Source organism: Hemibagrus wyckioides, linkage group LG17 (genome assembly GCF_019097595.1).
Source record: "Hemibagrus wyckioides isolate EC202008001 linkage group LG17, SWU_Hwy_1.0, whole genome shotgun sequence".
NCBI lineage: Eukaryota > Metazoa > Chordata > Actinopteri > Siluriformes > Bagridae > Hemibagrus > Hemibagrus wyckioides.
Genome location: NC_080726.1, coordinates 6,389,142 through 6,415,768, shown reverse-complemented (window position 1 = coordinate 6,415,768; position 26,627 = coordinate 6,389,142). Strand labels below are relative to the sequence as shown.

Sequence of the window (26,627 nt, the reverse complement as noted above, 5' to 3'; positions counted from 1 at the left end):
ATGCCCAAACCTCAGGCACTGGATGAAGTGCCAGTCCCAAGGCCGGATAAAATGGGTGGGTTGCATCAGGAAGGGCATCCGGCGTAAAACCTGCGCCAAGTTGTTGTGCTGACCAGTTGGTCCACTGTGGTGACCCTTAACACACAGAGAGCAGGCGAAAGATCAACAGCATTATTAATAATAATGCATTTATTTTAATATTAAATGCCGGATCCACCACCGCATATCTATTTAGCAACCTCATATCATTGTAATATTAAAACGAAGATATTTAGGTTTAAATTCATATTTACATTTTAAAATCTCCCTTTTATGCACTCTAAACAACATTAAAAAAATTACATTTTCTGACATGTTTAATGTAAGCCAGCAGCCAAATAGACACCTTATCCTTCCTTCCTAAACACTTTTTAAAGCACTGAGACTTTGCTGAGTAAGCATCTCCCTTCCAGAAACTTGTTAACCAGTTATATTTTTTTATATTTTTGGACTACGGTTTTATTAGTCTCAGATTATACCCAGTCCCAGTGTAAGCTGTTATGGACAGGCGGATGGATGGATGGATGGATGGGCAGATTGAAGAGGGGGTGGATGGATTGGCAGATTGAAGAGAGGGTGGATGGATGGATGGATGGATAGTTTGATCACCAGCATTGCTAACTCTTCAGAGGGCTTGTTTCTGTGGATCCCTTTCACTTCCCTGAGCAGAGAGTAGTAGAACAGTTGCTCACATGGCTCTCTGGGATTAGTGACAATTTTTGCAGTCTCATCTTGGCGCTGATGTTCTGTGGCTCTTAGATTGAGGAGAAACAGTGGAACGGAGCATCAGTCCTCCAGGACCACAGTGCAGCCCACAAGACAGGATTATTTAACATATAAACAGAGCCATGGGAGTAAAATCAGAACAAATGGAGCTCAGTACAATAAACACACACAGCTGACTGGCTAAATGCACAGTACACAGAGCAGCATAGGGGAAAAATACACACTTATTATGCAAAGCTGATCAAACTGATTACGCAAATTGCATTGCAGATGTAAACCATTCACAGCGGCAATAAATGAGAACGAAAACCGAGTCTATCGTATTTGCATTTAAGTTTTTTTCATGGCAATGTTCCACTTTTCTCCTTGTGAATTTTAATTGAGAATGTGGATTTTTTTTTCTTTGGTATATTTCTCACTCTTTCGCAAGTGAGAAAAAAAAAGGGCTTGGCACTTCCTGCCAGTCTTTATGAAACTGCAACACTGGTGCAAAATCAGAAAAATATATTCATGTGAACAAAGTTGTCTTTTCTACCTCTAGTGGTTTGTTTTAAAATATGTGACATGACATTACAAGGTTATCAAAGGTAGAACATTCCGGTTTCATCTGGTACAAAATCCTGGAATTCAGATATTGAATTTCTGAATGTGATTCTGTAGACGTTTCATTCACATTCATCTACAGTCCTACTTTCTGAAATTGTTCGACATTCATTCTCGAGTGCTAGTGCACTATTGCTCTCAGTAAAGTATTGCTAATGGAGGCTTCACTTTAACAGTTGGAATAAAAATTGTCACATCCTGTTATTAAGAACATGCTGAACATGTCCTATTACTTTGAACAGGAGAACTTTGCGTATATTTTTTTTTCCCTGAAGTGATTAAGATCTCAGGAAAGAAATGAGCTGCAAGGAAATTGTCTCCTCTTGATGACAGTTAATGCCTTTAAGGATTTACTGTATGTCTTAAATGAACACTTTTAAAGACGTTTTGATGTGGAAACACTAAGTCCACCTTCACAAAGACTTTCTGGTATTCATCAAAAGTGCACTTGAAGCCACTGTTTTCTAGAAGTTGAACAAGAAGTGCATTGCGTAAAAAAGGAGTTGAAATTTTCAGACAATAAACTCCTTCTCATGGCTAAATTTAGCTCCTGGCTAGCTGGTATAAGTGAAACTCTCTATAAGTGGGAAAAAAAAAATTTACGGAGTTGAAATACTGATGGAATTTACCTCTAACGTGGCCACGGGTCAGCTAGTTTGCTTATTCTCAGTGATGGAGGACCATGAAGCAGATAATAATCACAGTCACAGCTCACACACTGAGGTGCAAAATTCAGCTACAAAAATCTATAAGCTCTTTGTGCTCCATGCAACAAGTCAGCAACTCACTGTTGTGATTTTTAGATCTGACTGATCTAAAAGAAAAATTCTCACAAACATCTCACATATCGGCAAGACATTGCATATAGGCAATTTCAACTAATATTTCTCTGTATTAGTCTATTTCTAGATATCTTTACTTATTTCACACTCCAAATTGTCTTAATGTTAATCTATTGGCAACCTTGTCTGTTGCAATCTGTTGCTCATTCCAAGCATTTAACCCCAGAAAGAAGTAAAATTACGTGGTAATTGAAATAAAGAACGAAAAAATGCCTGAAATTAGTAAATATGTCTTATATCACTTGCTAAGTTTTTTTTTTGCAGTAGAAATGTATTATGCATGGTTTATTTTTACATTCATTTTGTTTTTATATTAATACATTTCCCTTTTTTATTTTATTTTATTTTTTTATTTTATTTTATTTTATTTTATATCAGGTAGTTAATTTCCTTGTTCCTTCCTAGTTCCCTCTTCTCTATCTTTATGTATTTGTTTTCAGTAGTTCAGTCTTTAAGCTTCTGGCTTATTAAAGCTCTAATCCTGACCTTTTGACTCAAAAATCTTTACAGCAAACTGCTTGTTTGAACCATGCATTTGTGTGTTCAGAATAGACTAAAATGTGCACAAACTCAGTAAAAAGGACAATTAAATTAATTAAGTAGAGAGAAATCACCTGTTTTTAGCTGTTATTTCCACTGTCCAGTTTCTGCGTATCCTGGTGCTATCTCCTCTATTGCTCTGTGGTCCAGTTCTGATGCTTACATGCCCATTGCTTTTTGCAGTGTGAAGCAGTCAGCATGGGCACTCTGACCAGTCCTTAGACAGGCAGACAAGCTAAGATGCTTTGTGTGTTTTGACACCACTCTGTCATAGCCAGTGTTACATTTTTTTTTTTTTTTTGGGATTAGAGTAGGCACCTATGACCCTTAGGCACCTATGTCTCTTTTACCTGTCCTTCTCTATAGAGAGAGAGAGAGAGAGAGAGACTGTTGAGTAGAAAAAAATTGAGTAAAAAGTTAACTGTTAGACTCCATTGTTATATATTGTAATGGGTTTTCAGTAGGAAAAGAACATGCATAATTAAGCTGGAATTTCCTTTATGAACACTTACTTTTTTCTCAATAAGAAATCATTATAATTTGTATAATAGAGCTCCCACAGCAGTGCGAGTTCGTTTTCCATTTTACTTTGTCAGCAAGTCTTGTCAGGATTCCCAGCAGGTCCAGCATTTATCTCAGACTCGCTGAAACAACTCACTTTCATGCAATCATGACGACTCGGTGGTGCTTCCTTCTGAGCAGCCACACATCCTCATGTTTTCGAATGGAAAAACAGAGTACCTTTGATTACCATCCTCCTGCCAAAGCAAACAGTGTTATTTTATTCCAGGCAGCAGACATATCCTGATTAGTTTTGTTCTCTTGCCTGCTTGAGATATTACTGTTTTAGGAATCACTGTAGCATCAGTTGGAACAACTGAAATCATAATCTAAAATCAAATAGCAAGACAGTATAAGTGTCTTTATATATATTTAATATTGACTTCTGACTATTTACTCTTAGTTATTAAGTAAGTTGGTGCTTTGCTGTAATAGGAAAAAAGAGATAAAGCATAGAGACAAAGCTGAGTTACCTTTACCAACCTGAAGTTGGTTATTTTCCAACATCTCAAAGTTTTTTTGCTCACACACCACAAGTTTCCAACAATTTCATAATTTTTTTAAAATAATTTATTTATTAGAATTGTATTTTTATTATAATTTATATTTAGTATATGTTTTATTATGTTTATATGTATTATGTTTTTTTATGTTTGTTTATTGAATTTATTAAACATTTTTCTATCTATCTATCTATCTATCTATCTATCTATCTATCTATCTATCTATCTATCTATCTATCTATCAATCTGTCTGTCTGTCTGTCTGTCTGTCTACCTGTTTGTCTGTCTGTCTGTCTATCTGTATGTCTGTATGTCTGTATGTCTATCTATCTGCATATTTTTATTTTTTAAGTGAAAGACATTTTTATATGGATTTAGGTTAGATAATTTCCTCTGAGGAGGCACCAATTATTTTCGAAGCACATTTCGTTGAGACCGTGAAGAGCTGTGAAACCAAAGGGTAATTGGGATGTGCCTATTTTAACACAGGGAAAAAAGGAAACATGTGGGGGGAAAAGCTGGTAGCACACTTCCTGCAGGTGAAGTCAATACATAAAGTGAAAAGGGCTTTTTTTCTTTTGTTTGAGTGAGCAAGATTACCCAAGCCTGGTAAGAGTTGAGTGTCACACATCTGGGATGTGGGTCTGCAGGCAGATAATCATCCACTGTGAATATTGCATTTGTTATTTTGGGGGATTTTTTTTAATAAAGACAAGTGCTTTAGTGACAGGTCCATTTATTTAATTGGATAAGTAACACTTTTTCATGGCTATATGTAGCTCCTGACTAGATTGGATAAGAGAAAGAAACTCTATCTTTATGTAAGTATTTTTAGTGGCTCAGTCTTTAAGGTTTTTTAAAGCTCTAATCCTGATTCCTTCTGACTCAAAAATGATCAAAAAACCTTACAGCAAACTGCTTATTTGAACCATGCATTTATGTGTTCAAAATAGAGAAAGATATGCAGCGACTCACTACAACAGGACAATTGAACAACTGAGTGGAGAAAAATCACGTGTTCTTTTCAACAGTCCAGTTCCTGTGTATCCTGGTGCCATCTCATCCATTGCTCTGTGGTCCAGTTCTGATACTCACATGCCCATTGTTGGAGCTTTTGGCAGTGTACAGCAGCCAGCATGGGCAGTCTGACCAGTTTGTAGATATGCAGCTCTTTACACGGCAAGCTGAGATGATCTGTGTGTTTTGACACTGTTTTAGCCGGTAGCCAGTGTTTTATATTTTTCAGTAATTTGCACTAAAGTAGCACAAATAGCACGTGTGTGTGTGTGTGTAAGTTTACAATAATTATTTTTAATTAATTAATTAATCAATATGATTGATTAATGATTGATTGATTAATTAGAGATTCTAAGTTTTTATCTTATCATGTATTCTAACTATTCATTGTCTAAACCTGATCAGCATTAATTCTTGTACCCAAATATGGGCAGCTTCTTTATTTAAAACTAATGTATTTATTTAAGTGTTATACGGTATTACTGTTTTTAAATGTAAAATGGTTCTAAGAAAATCTCTTTATTTCATCTATAAATATCTCATTCTTGATTGAATAAGACTGATGCACAGCCATGTCTGAAACTGGCCATTTTTGCTGTAGACTAAAGATATTTGATTTTGAGATCGAAAGATGAAATAGTTTCGGATTTCAGCTTTTATTTCCAGGTATTTATATGTAGTTGTGTTAACCAACATAGAACATAGCACATTTTGTATCAGAAAACCTCCTTTTTAAGTGAGCAAAAATACTGGAACATGTGACTGACAGGTGTTTCTTGTTACCCAGGTGTGTCCTGGGAAATTGTCCTGGTTGTTTAAACAACAAATGGCTAGGAACATTTACCTTTGGTTCTAGCCTTCAGCTTCACCTGTGATGGCTGCATTTGTTGTTTCAAAGTGTAAGCCAACAAGAAGTTCAGAGAGCTGTCTATGAGAGGAAAGCAAGTCATTTTGAAGCTGAGAAAAGGGAAAAATCTGTCAGAGATATTACACAAACATTGGGCATAGCCAATAAAACCATTTGGATTAGGAATTTCCTGAAAAAGAAAGAAACCATTGGTGTACTTAGCTGATGACAGAAAGATTTGAAGAAAAAACAATATTCGGTTACATCACCAACAACCTCCAGAATCCACATTTTAAAAACGAGTTTGAAAGATGAAATACAGATGCCATACCACAAGATGTAAACCGTTGATCAACAGAAAGAATCTGAAGGCCAGATTGGAATTCAAAATGAAAAACAAAAATGACCACAAAGGTTCAGGAACGGAAATTAACCTCTAACTAAGTAATGGAAAGGCCAGAGTGTGGAAAAGCCTACAAGACTATTGGTCAAGCATAGTGGAGGTAGTGTCATGGCTTGGGCTTCAATCGTTCATTAATCATTACTGGTGTTGTAAGTCATGCTTAATTATGCAGCAAGACAATGATCCAATACAAACTGTTAACACAGCAAAGGGGAAAAGTTAAAGATTTTAGACTGACCAAGCCAATCACCAGAGCTTAAACCAGCTAAGCAGCTTTTCACCTCCTGAAAAGGAAACTGAAGGAACAACCACCTGATTCAAATGGCAACTGAAAGAAAAACATGGAAAAGCATTACAGAAGAAGAAAATAACAATCTGGTGATGACATTAGAGTTATCAGAAGTGGTATATGCTTTTATTGACTTCATGACTTAAAACTGGATGGCCTGATACAAAAGGTTCTATGTTTTGTGTTGTTTAACACAGCTAGATATCAGGCAATAAAAATGAAATCCTAAACCCTCATCTCAAATTTTAATCTCAAACCCAAATACACTATATTGCCAAAAGTATTCGCTCACCCATCCAAATAATCAGAATCAGGTGTTCCAATCACTTCCATGGCCACAGGTGTATAAAATCAAGCACCTAGGCATGCAGACTGTTTTTACAAACATTTGTGAAAGAATGGGTCGCTCTCAGGAGCTCAGTGAATTCCAGCGTGGAACTGTGATAGGATGCCACCTGTGCAACAAATCCAGTCGTGAAATTTCCTCGCTCCTAAATATTCCACAGTCAACTGTCAGCTGTATTATAAGAACGTGGAAGTGTTTGGGAACGACAGCAACTCAGCCACGAAGTGGTAGGCCACGTAAACTGACGGAGCGGGGTCAGCAGATGCTGAGGCGCATAGTGCGAAGAGGTCGCCAACTTTCTGCAGAGTCGATCGCTACAGACCTCCAAACTTCATGTGGCCTTCAGATTAGCTCAAGAACAGTGCGCAGAGAGCTTCATGGAATGGGTTTCCATGGCCGAGCAGCTGCATCCAAGCCAAACATCACCAAGTGCAATGCAAAGCGTCGGATGCAGTGGTGTAAAGCACGCCGCCACTGGACTCTAGAGCAGTGGAGACGCGTTCTCTGGAGTGACGAATCGTGCTTCTCCATCTGGCAATCTGATGGACGAGTCTGGGTTTGGCGGTTGCCAGGAGAACGGTACTTGTCTGACTGCATTGTGCCAAGTGTAAAGTTTGGTGGAGGGGGGATTATGGTGTGGGGTTGTTTTTCAGGAGCTGGGCTTGGCCCCTTAGTTGCAATGAAAGGAACTCTGAATGCTTCAGCATACCAAGACATTTTGGACAATTCCATGCTCCCAACTTTGTGGGAACAGTTTGGAGCTGGCCCCTTCCTCTTCCAACATGACTGTGCACCAGTGCACAAATGAAATGAAATGAAACAGCCTTTATTTGTCACATATACATTACAGCACAGTGAAATTCTTTCTTCGCATATCCCATCCTTGGAGGTTGGGGTCAGAGCGCAGGGTCAGCCATGATACGGCGCCCCTGGAGCAGAGAGGGTTAAGGGCCTTGCTCAAGGGCCCAACAGTGGCAACTTGGCGGTGCTGGCCAAATCAAGCAAGCAAGCAAGCAAGGTCCATAAAGACATGGATGACAGAGTCTGGTGTGGATGAACTTGACTGGCCTGCACAGAGTCCTGACCTCAACCCGATAGAACACCTTTGGGATGAATTAGAGCGGAGACTGAGAGCCAGGCCTTCTCGTCCAACATCAGTGTGTGACCTCACAAATGCGCTTCTGGAAGAATGGTCAAAAATTCCCATAAACACACTCCTAAACCTTGTGGACAGCCTTCCCAGAAGAGTTGAAGCTGTTATAGCTGCAAAGGGTGGACCGATGTCATATTGAACCCTATGGATTAGGAATGGGATGTCACTTAAGTTCATATGCGAGTCAAGGCAGGTGAGCGAATACTTTTGGCAATATAGTGTATTTTCCATTTATAGCAGAAAGATCTATATCTGTTTCTTAACATTCCCATAGGTTTCTGAGGGAACTGTATATATGAATTCTGTTGTGTATTTTGTGTAATATTTGATATTCACATGTCACTTGAAGGTGAAATGAAGAAGGAAAGAGAATGTTCAGGGTCTGTTCCTTTTTCAGTAAAACAGAAGTAAAATCTGTCACTGTAGAGTATGGTCCCTAGGGCACTACTCAAACTTTATAGAGTGACTCAAACCTACACAACATGCTCGGAATTTAAGTGGAGTTTAAATAGGGCTTAAAAGGATTTCTGTACTAGTTTGCAGTCCTGAGATAAAAGACTCAATAGCAATAGGAGAGGATTAAATGACTTATGCATTCACCTTGTGTTTGATACTTAACTGGGCTGCAGCCAAATAAAAGAGGAAAATAGATCTGAAAGAGGCTTGACTTAGTGTGTGTGTGTGTGTGTGTCTGTGTCTGTGTGTGATTAGTTCACTGTCCTGTCAGTTTCAAACAGTGCTAATCTGGACATTTGCTGTTACTGTATATGTGTGTGTGTGTGTGTGTGTGTGTGTGTGTGTGTGTGTGTGTGTGTGCGCGTCAATATTTATATAATCTTTTCATGTTTCTTCTCATCAGGGTGAGCCTGTTAAAAGGGAGTCTATATTTGTGGCAGTGAAAACATGCAAGAAATTCCACACAGAAAGAGGTGAGTCAATTTGTCATTGTTTTAATCGGGTTGATAATATTTACTTTTTGTATGAAATATGTTTGTTTACTTTATACCCAGTGAGTCTGCCATTGCAATATTTTAAATGTTCCAAAACAAAAATGTCTCCCAAGTGTAGCTATTTTCATTTTTTTCCAGTTTGATTTGTACAGCGGTTTTAACAATGAACACTGTCACAATGCAGCTTTTCAGAAATATATAAATTCAGGACAGGATAAATTATAAATTTTAAATTTCGCCCTAATGAGCAAGTCAGAGCAAGTCTCTGAGATGATATTAGAAGAAACTTGAGAGGAATCAGACTTGAAAGGGAACCCATCCTTATCTGGGTGACACCGGAGAGTGTGATTATAAATCATTTCCCTTCTCTAGCTGTGTACTATATGGTTAAAAAAAACATCTGTCTGTCTTCAGCTATCAGCTGATGGTGACTTGAGTTGAAAACTGTTCCTGGCAATTTACAGTCCAAAGATATCTCCATGGTTTGTAAGTGGTAAGCAATCCCATGTATCCAGATTGTCCGCATGGTGCCTTTCTTAGCAACTTAGCAACTTGCTGCGTTCGCGTGTGGACGAACGGCCAAACTGCATAAAAAAAGCTGCGGTTTTGAAAATACCCGTGTTTGTGTGGACAGGGCCTAAGTGATGAGAACTCACCATTATCACAATAGTTTATATTTTGAATCAATCAGGGTTCAGGGATTCAAGGGTCTGATTGAGGACACCATAGGGCAGTAACATATAGAGATGCCATATTCTGTGGCACTTATATTCAGAGCATGTGCATGTATATACCACAGCTATAGACTTAAGCACTATTCAGAATATATGCAAGAGTTAAAGCATGTGCCATTTTCTTGTGGCATTCACTTTAGTGAGGAGAGGGGTTAATCTAGCAGTACTGTTTGAGTCATACATTACTGTATGTCATGCAAGAATTTCTACAATGGCCTGTGAATGCATTTAAAATGCTTGGAATCATACTTGGCATATGTAGGCAAATGCAGAAAAAACACACTATTAATGAATTAATATGAGCATCACATTAAAGTCTATGAACAAATACTAGTTATTTTGGTAATTTCTCTAAAGCATAGAAAACCTACACTGATTTTTAAGTCCTCAATTTCAGTCCTCTGACTTTAGACATAAAGGCAAGTGCTTGTGTTTAAAGGAAGGTCTAGGCACTAGTAAAAAAAAAATAAAAAAAAAACTTCTACATAAAAGTATTGGCAACCTCAGGAGTGTAAACTACACTACCACTACCACTTTTTCAGAAACTCTCTTAATATTTTCTTTTTTAAGAAACAGAGGGACTTTTTGTCTATTAAAACAGCATTACATTGATCAGAAATTGTTGTAAACTATTTTAGTTGGAAACAGATGTTTGTATTTAATGGAATATCTTCACAGGCATACAAAGACCCATTTTCAGCAAACACCACTCCTGTTTTTCAATAGCACATTGTGTTAGCTAATCTTAAATTATCATGCTGAAAGGCTACTTCATATTTACAAAAGCCTCGTGAAATTATATTAGCACAGCTGAAAACCATTATGCTGTTTAAGGAAACATTGAAAATGGACTTCCTTGGACTGCTTGAGTATCTTTTTTACTATCTAAAAATGGCCAGAAAGTAAAAAAGATCTCAGAAACTTCAGAAACTCATCAGTTTGTTGCTGTTTTGAGAAATGAAGGCTATTCCGTGCAAGAAATTGCCAGGATATTGAAAACCGAAGATATCTATACACAGCTGTGTACTACTTCCTTCATAGCAAACAGGATAGAAAGAAAATGGGGAACAAAACCTATGCAGGAGGACAGAATGATTTGGACAGTGTTATCAACAAATGAATATAAGTTTGTTGTGTTTGGATCACAGAGAAGAGCATTCATTAGGTACAGAAGGAAAGGACAGTGTACTGTATTGTATTTGCTTTATGCATGCAAAGCTTTTACCATAGCACAATCTCAAACATACATGATCATCTTGGGCTCATTAGACTAGACTTATTCCATTTTACCTCTCCTCTCACTGGATTACTCCTAAAATAATCTGTGAATTCCATCTTCTTTAAAGAATCTCCCTTTACCTCTTTCCAGTGTGCAAAAAATGGAATTTCCTCCTGTTTGGTTGTGTCCATGTTCAGCACTGAATGTTTTTGTCATGTCCCATTCCACAATGGTGGTTAATATGAAGCTCATATGAAAGTAGACACAGGGTATTTTTATATTTTAAGTATTTCTACATTTAAATAGAAGCTAAGGTTTTATAGAAGTGTTCCAAAAATGTTTGTATAACATTTGCCCCAAGTGCTTGTTCATAAGCATTTAAATTTGAAGGTGTTTATTTTCAACCATTGAAATTCTGTGTATCCAACAGAGGGAAAAATACTCGTCTTACACTGAAAGCCAAAAGAGTCCTGACTCAATTTATACCAGACTTGCAGAGATAAAATAGTTCATTTGTTTATACTGATTAAAAGAAAATCGATTTCCATTTCTGAGGTAGAAAAGGAATGTCAATGAACTGGTCAAAAGGTTAAAGATAAAATAAGCGATATATATCATATAGCCTCTCCATCATTAAAGTTCTGTGATTGATACTCTTTTTTTTTTTTTTAACAAAGCCAATTGTCATCTCTGACTTTATCTCTGAATCTATTGCATCTTTCTGCCTGATTTATCCTTCACCCACTCCTATTTTTAATAAGTATCTGTCAATTCTGCTACCATTTGTCATCTAATTAATGTCACTTATTTCTAGTTATTGAATGTCACTTCTGCTGCTAAAACACGTAGTCTCGTTCTTGAGCCTGACTCTGAACCATCAACCCCCTTTTTTAATCCAGTTTCATATTCCTGGTTTGGTGTTGCAGCCACACAGTTACAGACCTCCTTAAAGCCGTCTTTCTTTCCATTCGTGACACAAGATTGTTCATCCATGTGTATTAAAACTCAGCTCATTCTTGATATCAGCTGCTTTCGATGCTCATTTCACATCTGGTAATCAGGTATCATGTCTGATAATACAGATGTTTTCCTGTTTCCCACACTATTATCATTTTTTTTCTAAACATCAAATCCCAAAACCACCATACTGTAGAGTGACTCTGATCAATTCACATAGTATTAACGTCAAACAATCACATTTAGTGATTTGTGATAGAAATCTTATTAGTATGTTGGAACTGATTGGATCTATAACTATAGTATTAAATTTAGGTACTTAAAACATGCACAGCAGAATAGTTAATTGTGGGATGTGGTAGCTTAGTGTGTTTAAGGTGTTGGAAGCTTGTGAGCTCAAACTACTGGGCCCATAAGCGTTAAAAAATGAGATAAATTGTAAGTCGCTCTGCATTTGGTGCCTGCCAAATGCCATAAATGTAATGTGGCAAAACATATAAATTACAACTCTATATAAATTACAACATATTAAATTTGTACAGTTTGTTGTTTACCTTTTAGCTAATGAATCTAATTCAGGTCATTAGAACACCATAATTATCGGCATTCATTAGAACTTTATAATGAGCTGAAACTGGCGTTTCATTCAGTCCTACATTCAGTTATTCTGTTATCACTTTCAAAAGCATTGAATGATGTATTCAAGCACTGGATGTAAGCAGAATCAGCTTGTTTTAGCTAAACACCTGACTGATCATACAGCCAATTTATGTCACCATGAATGTGTGCATATGTGCTATTTGACCATATTATAGCATTTGATATTTTCAGTTGGTTTCATTACATTAAAGAGGAATATGCAAAGTAATTAATGCATGCAATGTATTTGTTTTGTTTTTTTGCAAGGGAATGTAGTATGTGTTCACTTTGTATATTCAAGCTGAGTTTGAAGCCCATCACTGACTGCAGCTCTCTGTGCCTTTTCCTGTAAGGCATGATGGGCTATCCTCCAGTATATCTCTAATTATAACAGGTCTTCTTGGATCTGAGCACTCACATAGCATTACCCATCGATTCCTTACTTAATGAGACAGCTAAAGTGTTACCATCTGTTTTGAAGATGTATTTGGAAAGGAAGAGCATATTTGCGGAACCGTTGCTGGCATTTAATTGGCCTGATTATCATAATCATGTCTCAGAAGTCACTTTAAAGAACTTTTAAGAGGAGGATTTTTATGATGGCAATAACCACAACAGCAGCAATAATAGCAGCAAAATAAACATACTATGCTATTGGTGACTGCAAACAGTAGCAATAACAAGATTATGAGTAAATTGAGTAATTGGCAGTGTACATGAATTATACATTTCTCTGAGTTATATCATCTATAAGGGATGCCTTAATCCCTTGTGGGGTTTTATGTATGCAGTATTTAATAGGTTTTACATTAAAGTTCACAGATGAACTTTTTTTTATCTTGTCTTGTGTGTACTTTATGTAGCTGAGGTGATGAGGTGAGGTGATTTACATTTACAGCATTTGTTTAATGATTTTTTCCAGAGTAATGAACTATTGAAACAGTATAGACTTGAGCAATTAAAGTTCAAGGGTCTTCCTCAAGCAACCCAGTAGTGGCAACAGAAATGATTCATTTTAAACTTACAACCTCCACAAACTATCCCAAAGCCTTAACCAGTGATCCACCACTTACTTTTGTATAATGTGAAATGTTCATTAAAGGGTTATACCCATTTTTGGTTTGAGGCCTGGCACGTTATCCTGATGAAAGAGGCCACAGCCATCAGGGAATACTATTTTCCTGAAAGGGTGTACATGGTCTGCAACAATGCTATTTATCTGTCCATCCATCCATCCATCCATCCATCCATCCATCCCCTGGTAGGTGTTCAGGCATTCAAATCTGTGATTACATATGAACATTGATGTGCAGTCATCTGTTTCAATATTTAATCTCCAGACTGGTTTTATAGATCCTGGTGTTTTGTATGTTCTGTGTAACGTTTCCCACTAAGGGGCTCAAAATAGCAGCCAGTTGAAATATTTTTCAGTATTGTCTTTCACAGTGTTGATATTCCTGTGAGCAGCTATCGCCTTGGAAATCTCAATAAGTATGAAGTGGCTTAGCAAAGGTCAGTCCTGTTACAGAATTAAATTACTTATGCCTTTTGCCTGAACATTAGTCTCTGCTTGGTTAAGTTTCTTGTCAGACACATTTCTAATCCACCTGATCCTGATAAAGTGGTGTATCCCATTATCCTTTGGCCTTTGAGTTAATCGAATGTTGCTTTGGTACTACTGGTTTGTATAAGAAATTTCTTTGTTTGTCTTTAATTTGCTGTTAGAATAATGGGTTTAGAGTTCCTGTTGAAATTTGTTGCTGTTGACAAGAGGCCAATTTAGATAACCACTGCTTCTAAAGCTTTTCCCAAATTTGCACTCTTTGTCCTTGGACTGTTCCAGTGACCCGTAGATTCCCATGTTCCAGTATGGGCACCATAGCAAATACAGATCAGTGTAATGTAGTCTGTAAGGCATCTAAAGTGCCATTCTCCTTGTGTATACTAAAGGGGCCTTTTGTTATCTTGTGTGTCCTTCTATTTGAGCTTGATATAACTGCTTACAGAGATGATTCATTCAGATTGCATGTTCTGGGTTTTGTCCAGTTATCATCCACATAACCCGAAGTAGTATCCTGGGGTTGATGTCTTTGCTGTTATTGGTCTGTCCTTGTAGGATGTTAGACTTGTCTTTTTTCCCTGTTCCTTGTTGTTGCAATTTTGTTCTAGCTTCACTTAGTGAATTCAACCACTTAGACTCAATACATCAGTGTCTGCCTTTCAATTACTATTCACTTTAACAGCATGGGTTGCAAGGTTGTCCTACCTCACTTGTTCATTTAGTGTTTTTTGTGGATTCAGTAGAACTTTGTTGTCTCTATAAGCTTGTAAACTGTTGAGAGTGAAACCATTTTGTCACTGTCAATTTTTTATTTATTTTATTTACCCCACATCCAAAGCACTCTCGAACAAACAGGACATTTTGGACAAAAGCCCTTTATAGGTACATAAGCTCCTGTGGACTGTTGGAGAGTAGAACCATCTTCTAAAAATCAGAATTTTTACCTTTTTCACACACCAAAGACCTTCACCAGGATGTATGACGATGTGTGCTGTCACTCTAAATGGTCTACAGAAGCTTGCATAGCATAATAAAGGAGCTTTGTCCAGAATGTCCTGTTTGTGATGAAGTTCTTTGGATGCTCAGTCCTAGAATTTGAATCTTTCTTATTGAACATTTTACCACAAACCCAAAGAACATCAGAAACAGAGAGCTATGGGGCCTTTCTGTAGCTGAAGAGGTGAAACCAGTATAGTTGAGTTGATCAGTGCTATAGATGAACTTTTCTCATCCCTAAAATTTCCATCCCTTAAAATTTTGTCCATTATTTTTTCCCTGATATAAAGCTACATGCATTACATGCAGGATTGATAAGCTACACTAATACATGAGGCATAGTGATTAATTAATGGCTCTTTTTGATATATCTGCGGGTATGGATATTTTATACAATAGTATGGAATAGTTCAGTAGTCATTAGAGTAGTTTTAGAATACATTCTTGGGAGGAATAGTATTGCAAAGTTTTTCCAATGTTTAGAACTCAGGAAACCAGTGTATTCTTTCTGTGTAGTTAATTACTATGTATTGTTAGCGAACTTTTTTTTTTTAAATTGATGATGTGTTTTAATTGTGGTTTATTGGATTTGTTAGACTCTTAACTTTCCATCTGCACGTTATATCTACCATAAATGGGAAACCAGGCATCAGTGATGGCAGATGCTTTGATTTAAGAACCATGTCAAGTATTTGGTATGTTTTTATACAGGAAAAGGGGTACTTCTAACACAAAATAATTTATATCAGAACTGTTCAAGAACCAGTCCAGTGTTATTCGAGAGACACTATTCATGAGACATTTTAACGTGTTGTTTTGTAATAGAGGTCATTACAGCTGCAGTAAATTTGCTTTCTTGTCTGCTCTGGAGCAGACGCTATTACAACACCAGTAAATCTTAAGGGTTGTGTGATTTTTGCAAGCTCGGTATGCTGAAGTTGACTCTAGAGCAGACGCCAGTACAAGGATAGTAAATCTTAAGGTTGTGTGATTTTTGCAAGCTTGGTATGCTAGTGTTGACTCATTGCTTCCTCATCTGCTGTAGTGCCTGTGGTGAAGAAGACATGGGAGAAACAAGCTGCACATCTGGAGTACTACAGTGATCACGCTGATCCTTCCATCCCAACCATTGACCTCGGTGTCCCCAATACAGACAGAGGTATGTTGGCTAAACTGTGCAAAATACTTGGTCTTGGCGAGATGCTCATTTACTATTATCTGTATTCCAATTAGCACAGTTAATGATGAGATGTTCTTGAAAAGACATCATTTAACACGTGCTTTTAGGCTAACGAGAGGAAGCCACGAAAACTGAATATGTTTCTCTTTTGCACATATCTCAAGAGTACAGTAATAGCAATGTAAAATCTGGTTAAAAATCAAAAGGAGAGATTTATATTTTAATTGTGACTGCACTGAAAGACAAAAATTAGCACAGTGATTGTCAAAAAATTAATGCTATATATTGATTTAATTTGTGTTTAATGTGACATTTAAATTAAAAAAAAGTTTTTTTTTTAATTCTGTAATTCTGTTATTATATCATCATTGTACATTTTATATTTTATTTTATCTATTTTTTAGGTTTTATTTGTGTGTTTGTTTAGTTTTGGGTTTACATTTTTCCCTGTTTTCTCCCTAATTTCATCTTGGCCAGTTCCCACCCACCAGTCAACTATCCCATGTCATAACACAGCTACCAGTCAGTAATGGTGAAGGCTATCTTCTGGGAGATGTGAAGCCACCCAAACACATCAGACAAATTTTCCCATGCATTCATGCACACACTCACCCCTAGAGTCAATCCATCTACCATCATGGGAGAACACTAGAGAAACCTGAGAAAACCCAAACAGACATGGAGAGAACATGCAGAACTGTTTCAAATCTCTGCACAAGACACTCACTAACTGTGAAGTCATCTTAAAAACAACATGTATACAATGAGATGTGCAAAAGTGACATCTTAGCAAGTTCAAATATCTTGAATCTGGTCAAATTTATATACTATTTCTTAGTATAAGATACAATAAAACCAAATAAAAGAATTTTAATATCTATCTCTACATATATTTTACTATTTCTACGCTGTTTTTTTTTATGTTTTTATTTTTTATTTAATTTAAATTTATTTCATTTTATTTAATTTTATTTTGTTGCTAAATTTTAAGCATTCATTTCCTGAATGAAGTACAATTATCTGACAATAGAATCTGAAAAGGTAAAGCTTAAAATGGTAAAATATCCCTAAAATCTTTACACTGTTTTTTTTGTAATATTTTTACACTGTTTTTTTTTTTTATTTTATGGATTTATTTTTTTATTAAATTTAATTAATTTCACTTAATTTCATTTCATTTAAACTTATTTAATTTTATTTAATTTTATTTTGTTGCTAAATTTTAAGCATTAATTTCCAGAATGAAGTAAAATTATCTGACAATAGAATCTGAAAATGTAAAGCTTAAAATGGTAAAATATCCCTAAAATACACTTAATAATCTTTTGTTTGGTTTAATATAATCTTATAATAAGTAATAGTACATAAAATTGACTAGATTCAAGATCATTTGAAAATGAAAACGTTCTTCCTATACATCGAAACGCAGTCTTTAGAGGCAGAAGGTAGATTGTTGAATGTGGAAAAATAAAGTCGAATCTGGGATGCAAACAGAAGCTGAAACATTCTGAAAGCAGCTTTTACCATCACATTTATACAGGAAACAATACAACGTCTCTAACAGATGTCTGGAAATTGTATTGTCTGTCAGCTAGGTCATCTGAACAAGATAACTCTTTAAACTGAATACAAATTTGAAACACTTAAATGAAGTGGCACTGGAGCACTTGTTACACTGCTTTGGTGTGGAGCAGAGGCATAAATCAGGGAAGGATGAGGCCATGAAAGGGCCAGAGAAGACATTTAAATGGGGTCAATTTCTCACTACACTATTCAGTCGTGTAATAAAGAGCGGAAAAGTAACACTACGTAATTTTCATCTATAATGCAACACTGTAAACCTGTTTTCTTCTTACATAATCTCAGTTTAATGGAGTCTGGTCTTGCAGTTGAGGATGGTGAAATTTCCGCTCGAAATGCATTAGCGTTAGAGTAAAGAGGAGAAACACAAACAGCTAAAACTGTTTAAGCTAAGTGCCTCAATCAGCTAAATGAGAGCATACAGGACAGCGAGGTGTATTTATAAAGCACAGAAGCCCAAAGCTGGAAGTAAACACATACTCTACTATACCCATCTAGCTAAAGCTGTTACAGTCTCTCTCTCTCTCTCTCTCTCTCTCTCTCTGTCTCTCCTATCTATCTGTCTATCTATCTATCTCTGTCTGTCTGTCTCTTACTTTATCTCTCTCTGTTGCAACCTCTCTCTCTCTCACACAAACACACACACACGAAATAAAACACAAGCCAAATGTACCAAACCACTGCACCAAACCAGATCAAACCAAAACACCTCATTCCACAGCAATTACTCTGTCAAAAATATGAATAAAATTGTGAACTGTAATCATCAGCCAAAGTCTCTCTTTCATCCTTCCATCCATTTATTCATCCATCCACCCATGTTATGTAGCATATATCCTACAGAGGATTGCAGGGAGCCTGGAGCCCATTCCATGGGTCTTGGGGTACAAGGCGGGTGACAGGCTGCCAACCCACCACAGTGCATCTCGTCTTCTCTATTTAGTAAACAATGTTTTCTTGTTGGCAGCCATGTTACTTGGTCTAAACTGATGTGTTCCACTTTTTGAGGTGGAAGCCTGCCAAGCTCCATGCTTTTACTTCAGCTAAGAAAAACAAAGTTACTGCTCTTTGATTACATTAGGGCTGGCAAAGTAATACAGGGTGGGATTTCACACAAAATGTTGGCCCTCATTTCTGCCACCCCTGGCATTGTTTAATGCTGCAGGAGGCTGTTAGCACACCGTGTTCCTCCCTTCTCCTCTCCTGTTTATTCATGAACTTGTAAATTCATCATAATTGTCTGTGACTGAGGTAACTAATGTCTGCTTTCAGTAAAGCCATGTGCATCTTCTCATCTGTTTATAAAAGCCAGCAGATGGCATGCACCAAATATTCCATTTTCACATCACAAATATTTGCATGTGTCTATTTGGTAGATTCTTTTATCACAGGACAGAATCCAAGCATGAAGCTGGTAAAGGGCTTTACAAGTGCAGTAAGGTAAAGTTCCTATTAATAGTTCAGAATAACTGCAGGATAGCTGCAACCATAAAGTGCAACTAATCAAGAGGGTTGGAGTAAAATGAAGCAGTGATAAAATAATGCAATATTTCTAGTAGGGAAAGTTCAGAGACATTAATCTGAGTGATGAATGTTTTTAATTTCTTAGAATTTTATTTACCTGCTAACACATTTCATGTAAGAGCTCTATATTATAATCACATTTAATCAGTCAAATTAAATTAACAACCAATATGTATCTGCAACAGTTGACAATTATGTACATTGTTTAAACTCTCTATATTAATTAAAATATCACGGAAGCCTCTGGGTTCTCCTGTTTCCTTTTAGAATAAAGCTCATACTGAAAATTAATCCATGAATCTTAGCACTGTTGTATTGAAAAATCATGTCACTGATTAAAGCAAACACATATTTGTGTTCTTAGTGATAATGAGAGCATGTGTGACAGGATTTGGTCGTATATATTTTAGAAAAAAATTGTTCATTTGTACCTAGTTGATTGTTTTCCTGGACAAAGCTGATTTGCAAAATTTTCATTTTTCCTATTCGAGGCCAATGCTTTGCTCTTAGCTGTAGAACAGAAAGAAAGTAGGCAAAAACAGCACTTTTTTAATCTGCAGATCTTCCCTTCAATCACTCGAATCGTTAAAGATTGAACACCCCAATAATGCTAACATTCCTGCTAAAGTGATCTCCTTACAGATAAAACATTGCAACATGCGTTTCTGCTGGATACCAGGCCATATTGCGCTGTCTGGCAATGAACAAGCAGACATTGATGCTAATTAATCAAGCCTTCAAACTGAGAATCACAGATTGTCAAATCTCAGCATCTCAAACCAGTAATAAACACATACATTTCAAACAAAAGGCGGGGTGGGGGGTGGAATGGGACCAAAACTACTCCTCTACAACTCCTCCCCTTTCAGTGGGGAGAAGAGCTGACACAATGAACACTGAGAGTATTGCTGTGCTGTTATGTGCACTATCCAAATTTCACAATAATTACAATATGTACATATCATACCATGTGCAATATCATATTATGTGCAATATGGTCTTAGTTCCCTAGCACCTTTTTTGTACTTTTGTATACATTTTGTATATATAGATCATATATATATATATATATATATATATATATATATATATATATATATATATATATATATATATATATATATATATATATACACACTATATTGCCAAAAGTATTCGCTCACCAATCCAAATAATCAGAATCAGGTGTTCCAATCACTTCCATGGCCACAGGTGTATAAAATCAAGCACCTAGGCAGGCAGGCTGTTTTTACAAACATTTGTGAAAGAATGGGTCGCTCTCAGGAGCTCAGTGAATTCCAGCGTGGAACTGTGATAGGATGCCACCTGTGCAACAAATCCAGTCGTGAAATTTCCTCGCTCCTAAATATTCCACAGTCAACTGTCAGCTGTATTATAAGAACGTGGAAGTGTTTGGGAATGACAGCAACTCAGCCACGAAGTGGTCAGCGGATGCTGAGGCGCATAGTGCGAAGAGGTCGCCAACTTTCTGCAGAGTCAATCGCAACAGACCTCCAAACTTCATGTGGCCTTCAGATTAGCTCAAGAACAGTGCGCAGAGAGCTTCATGGAATGGGTTTCCATGGCCGAGCAGCTGCATCCAAGCCATACATCACCAAGTGCAATGCAAAGCGTCGGATGCAGTGGTGTAAAGCACGCCGCCACTGGACTCTAGAGCAGTGGAGATGCGTTCTCTGGAGTGACGAATCGCGCTTCTCCATCTGGCAATCTGATGGACGAGTCTGGGTTTGGCGGTTGCCAGGAGAACAGTACTTGTCTGACTGCATTGTGCCAAGTGTAAAGTTTGGTGGAGGGGGGATTATGGTGTGGGGTTGTTTTTCAGGAGCTGGGCTTGGCCCCTTAGTTCCAGTGAAAGGAACTGTGAATGCTTCAGCATACCAAGACATTTTGGACAATTCCATGCTCCCAACTTTGTGGGAACAGTTTGGAGCTGGCCCCTTCCTCTTCCAACATGACTGTGCACCAGTGACCAAAGCAAGGTCCATAAAGACATGGATGACAGAGTCTGGTGTGGATGAACTTGACTGGCCTGCACAGAGTCCTGACCTCAACCCGATAGAACACCTTTGGGATGAATTAGAGCAGAGACTGAGAGCCAGGCCTTCTCGTCCAACATCAGTGTGTAACCTCACAAATGTGCTTCTGGAAGAATGGTCAAAAATTCCCATAAACACACTCCTAAACCTTGTGGACAGCCTTCCCAGAAGAGTTGAAGCTGTTATAGCTGCAAAGGGTGGACCGACGTCATATTGAACCCTATGGATTAGGAATGGGATGTCACTTAAGTTCATATGCGAGTCAAGGCAGGTGAGCGAATACTTTTGGCAATATAGTGTATATATATGAAGCAGTTTCTGGCAAAATAATTTCCTTCAGGATTAAGAAAGTTCTCTTATCTTATCTTATAATCAAAGAAACTTCCTTCACTTCTATTTTGATACTGAACTCGATCAGAACATATATTGAAGATGCCGTAATAGACACTCAAGACTTGTACAGTATTCTTACTAAATGAAGAACCGCCCATATGTGGTTCCTGTAACACCAGAATGACTGTCAAGCATATCTTAATTCACTCTAATGCTTTTCACAAAACAAGATGCAACACAACACAACAACAAGATGCAACACATCACAACAACATGCTTTTACATATTTAGAAAAAATCCCTGATTTCTTATTGAATATTCAGGTGAAGGATGTGATGTAACTGATGTTGTGGACACTGTTGAGAAGTTGTAAGATTTTACGTATAAAACATAGTTTTATCTACCTCGATCTTGCCATGAAAATAACCATTGATACATGACGTGGCATTAATAGAACTAACTTTAAATATAAAATAATTTATAAAAATCTAGTGAACTAGCCAACTTTACATTCTGATGAACATTCAAAGCTCAAAGATCAACAATTTAATCATCAAGAACAAATGTTCTATTGCACTGATCTTTTGTTAAAAATACTAGACAATGATTTTAATAAAATTCATCTTCATATACAGCATACACAGTATGCAGAAAATACTCTTCCAAAATGTCTCACCAGGAATATTTCTAGAATTCCTATTGAATATTAATGTGAAGGACATTATATAGCTGTTGTTCAAAAGTTATACTTTAATACTTTAATTTACTGTTAAATTTTGCAGAATGTCATGTTTTATGTACCCTGATCTTGCCATGAAAATAAGTTATAAGTAATTTGTCTTTATTTGTCACATATACATTACAGCACAGTGAAATTCTTTCCTCACATATCCCATCCTTGGGGATTGGGGTCAGAGCACAGGGTCAGCCATGATGCAGCACCCCTGGAGTAGGGTGGGTTGGGGGCCTTGCTCAAGAGCCCCACAGTGGCAGCTTGGCAGTGCTGGGGGCTTGATCCCCGATCTTCCAGTCAATGACCCAGAGCCTTAACCACTTGAGCTACCACTGCCCCACATGTCAGTATCAATAGTCAGTGATACTGACATGGCATTAAAAGAACAATAAATAAATAATAATAAATAAATGAATGCCTAGTAAACTGCTAACTTTGAATTCTGATTAATATTCAAAGCTCGAGGATCTACATCTGATAAATCTGACCAAAGAATATAATGTAAAACAGCATGTTGTACACTAAGTCATAACGATTTGACCTCGTTTCCATATCAGCAGACTGCTTGATTTAATTATGATGCTAATCTTTATTCAAAACCTGCTACAGCAATTATTCATAATGTGTTTAGGGAAAGAGCAACCTGAATTTACTTATTCTGATCCTGTACTGGACCAAGTGATGGTTCATTTCAGTAACCTAAGATAATCACAGGGTGTCTTGTGGGCATATAAAAGATTCATTAAGCATTTTTAAAAAGTTTTGTATCTCAACGTTTTACTTATATGACTGGCAGCAATAATGAGGGAAGAATGAATGATTTAGAAAAGAGCAAATGCTTTAGAAAAATCTCCATGTCAGTGTTAATTTGAGACTTTGCTATTAAGCGATTAAGGTTTAATTCTGGATTCAGACCATTAAATATGTATGCAAAAGGACCAGATATCACACCTCACTGGCATTCATTATTTTCCTTTAATGGCACACCTCCAAGTGACTGTTTAAGGTCCCGACATGCCAAGCTAATTGTCCTCCATGTCATGTTGTTAGTGTCTGTGGGTTCAAGCCTTTCTGGAAAGTTCGTATTTACAAGTTGGGAAGTCATTATTACGACATCAGGTGAATTCAAGTCACAAGATGGAAGTTCACCTTTTCTTAATCAATTACAAAAAATACAGCAAGGTTTTTAACTCTACTTGTAAAAAATGAACAGAGAGGTGTGTTTTGCTTTTTTATATTGTTAATCAGTTTGCCACTGTAAACACAAATCAAACCACCTATTTCTCTTCAGTAAGTGCTTAAATGTTAACCGATGTGTTTGTATTTCAATAACTTGCTGCATAAACCAAACATATAATAACTGAAATCAGCATTTGGGATGAATAAACATTCAATTTTAGCTAATTTACCATCAACTACAGACATTGCATCCATTGTTTCTACTTTGTTTTTATGACTAACATGCCTCGAACTCAGAAACTTTGAGCTCCAAGAAAATCCCACTCGTAATTATGACTTACTGGCACCGTTCATGTTCTTTCAACTTGTAAAATATGATCTTTCTGACACCATATGTCCAACTGGTTGTAGTTTTTGCCTCAGAGGCTAGCAACGAGAAAGAGAAAGCTCTCTGAAGTAAAATTATGGCACATTCAAGGGTTTTTTTTTTTGGTTGGTTTTTTTATTATTATTTAAATTTAGTTTATTATTCCTGAACAAATTTAATTCCAAGCAGCACTTTTTTTTAAAGAGATGTGAAGATAGTAGTTAGGCTGGTTAAGTTTGTCTCAGCTACATCCAGTAATATGGCAAAATAGTACATTAACTTCTATTCATTTAGCAGATGCTTTTATCCATCTTACAAATGAGGAAGTACAAGTAAAGTGATACATTATATCAAGCAGAGGACTATACAAGTAGTTACTACCATACACAATTTTTATTTCCATGGTAGAGGAACAAGATCCATAGTGTAGCAGTGTAAGTTAGTGAAGTGGTTAGTTAATTATAATTAGAAGAGGTGAGTCTTTAGGTTTCTCCTGTCTGGATTGAGGTTGGAAGTTCATTCCCCTACTGAAGCACAGTCAGTCATTAACTGACCACAGATTGCACAGGGGGACATAAAGCTCAAGGAGACAGGGTGGTGGTGTTCCAGACAAGGTCTAGTAAGGGAGATTTAAGGATGCGGTCAGCTACAGGAAGCCTGTGGAGGGAAATGAAGAGGGTTCAAGTCAAGACAAGAAGCTTTAATTGTCATTCAAATTCAAATTTTATTTGTCACATACACAATCATACACAGTACAACATGTGGTGAAATGCTTTTTATGACTGACTTTGATATAAAAACAGAGCCTATTATATAAAAATAGAATCAATTAACACCAGGTAACAAGAATAAAGGATATAATGACATGCCAAGCCAACTGTCCTCCGTGAGGAGTTGTCAATTTCTATCTGTGGGTTCAAGCTTTCCTGGGAAGTTCGTATTTACAAGCTGGCTAGTCGTTATTACGACGTCAGGTACATTCAAGTCACAAGATGGAGGTTTACCTTTTCCTAATTAACTTCAAAGTCACAAGATAACACGAGATAACTTCAAGTCACAAGATGGAGGTGTGCTTTTTATGATGGCCATTGATATAAAAATAGAGCCAATTAAGACTCAGGTGAAAAGATATACTAAGGTAATGGAATAAAAGTAAGGTACAGTAAAATAGGAATAGAACATATAAGGTGTATCTGGAAAATATGGTGGAAAATTGCAGTAGAAAAATAAATATATCAAAAATAAAGAAGGTAGTTCTGAATGCAGCTGTTGGATTTGAATATGGTACAATTAGAACATAGAATGTTCTAAAGTGAGTACACCCCTCACATTTTTGTAAATATTTTATTATATCTTTTCATGTGACAACATTGAAGAAATGACACTCTGCTACAATGTAAAGTAGTGAGTGTACAGCCTGTATAACAGTGTAAATTTGCTGTCTCCTCAAAATAACTCAACACACAGCCATTAATGTCTAAACCATTGGCAACAAAAGTGACTACACCCCTAAGTGGAAATGTACAAATTGGGCCCAATTAGCCATTTTCTCTCCCCTGTGTCATGTGACTCGTTAGTGTTACAAGGTCTTAGGTGTGAATGGGGAGCATGCGTGTTAAATTTGGTGTTATCGCTCTCACACTCTCTCATACTGGTCACTGGAAGTTCAACATGGCACCTCATGGCAAAGAACTCTCTGAGGATCTGAAAAAAAGAATTGTTGCTCTACATAAAGATGGCCTAGGCTATAAGAAGATTGCCAAGACCCTGAAACTGAGCTGCAGCATGGTGGACAAGACCATACAGCGGTTTTACAGGACAGGTTCCACTCAGAACAGGCCTCGCCATGGTCGACCAAAGAAGTTGAGTACACGTGTTCAGCGTCATATCCGGAGGTTGTCTTTGGGAAATAGACGTATGAGTGCTGCCAGCATTGCTGCAGAGGTTGAAGGGGTGAGGGGTCAGCCTGTCAGTGCTCAGACCATACGCCGCACACTGCATCAAATTGGTCTGCATGGCTGTCATCCCAAAAGAAAGCTTCTACTAAAGATGATGCACAAGAAAGCCTGCATACAGTTTGCTGAAGACAAGCAGACTAAAGACATGGATTACTGGAATCATGTCCTGTGGTCCGATGAGACCAAGATAAACTTATTTGTTTCAGATGGTGTTAAGCGTGTGTGGCGGCAACCAGGTGAGGAGTACAAAGACAAGTGTGCCTTGCCTACAGTCAAGCATGGTGGTGGGAGTGTCATGGTCTGGGCCTGCATGAGTGCTGCCGGCACTGGGGAGCTACAGTTCATTGAGGGAACCATGAATGCCAACATGTACTGTGACATCCTTCGAAGACTGGGCCACAGGGCAGTATTTCAACATGATAATGACCCCAAACACACCACAACTACCTTGCTAAAGAAGCTGAGGGTAAAGGTGATGGACTGGCCAAGCATGTCTCCAGACCTAAACCCTATTGAGCATCTGTGGGGCCTCCTCAAACGGAAGGTGGGGGAGGGCAAGGTCTCTAAAATCCACCAGCTCTGTGATGTCATCATGGAGGAGTGGAAGAGGACTCCAGTGGCAACCTGTGAAGCTCTGGTGAACTCCATGCCCAAGAGGGTTAAGGCAGTGCTGGAAAGTAATGGTGGCCACACAAAATATTGACACTTTGGGCCCAATTTGGACATTTCCACTTAGGGGATACTGGGTGTGTGTGTATATATATATATATATATATATATATATATATAT

The 26,627-nt window shown here is 37.3% G+C and overlaps 1 protein-coding gene across 1 annotated transcript in view; it reads left to right on the top strand.

Moving 5' to 3' along the window:
* b3glcta (beta 3-glucosyltransferase a) overlaps window positions 1–26,627 on the top strand; it is a 158,182-nt gene that overhangs the window by 108,302 nt on the left and 23,253 nt on the right. Inside the window, exons 10-11 of the mRNA XM_058414233.1 lie at window positions 8,729–8,798; window positions 15,971–16,084. Coding sequence (XP_058270216.1) covers window positions 8,729–8,798; window positions 15,971–16,084 — 184 coding nt within the window. The remainder of the gene's footprint in view (window positions 1–8,728; window positions 8,799–15,970; window positions 16,085–26,627) is intronic.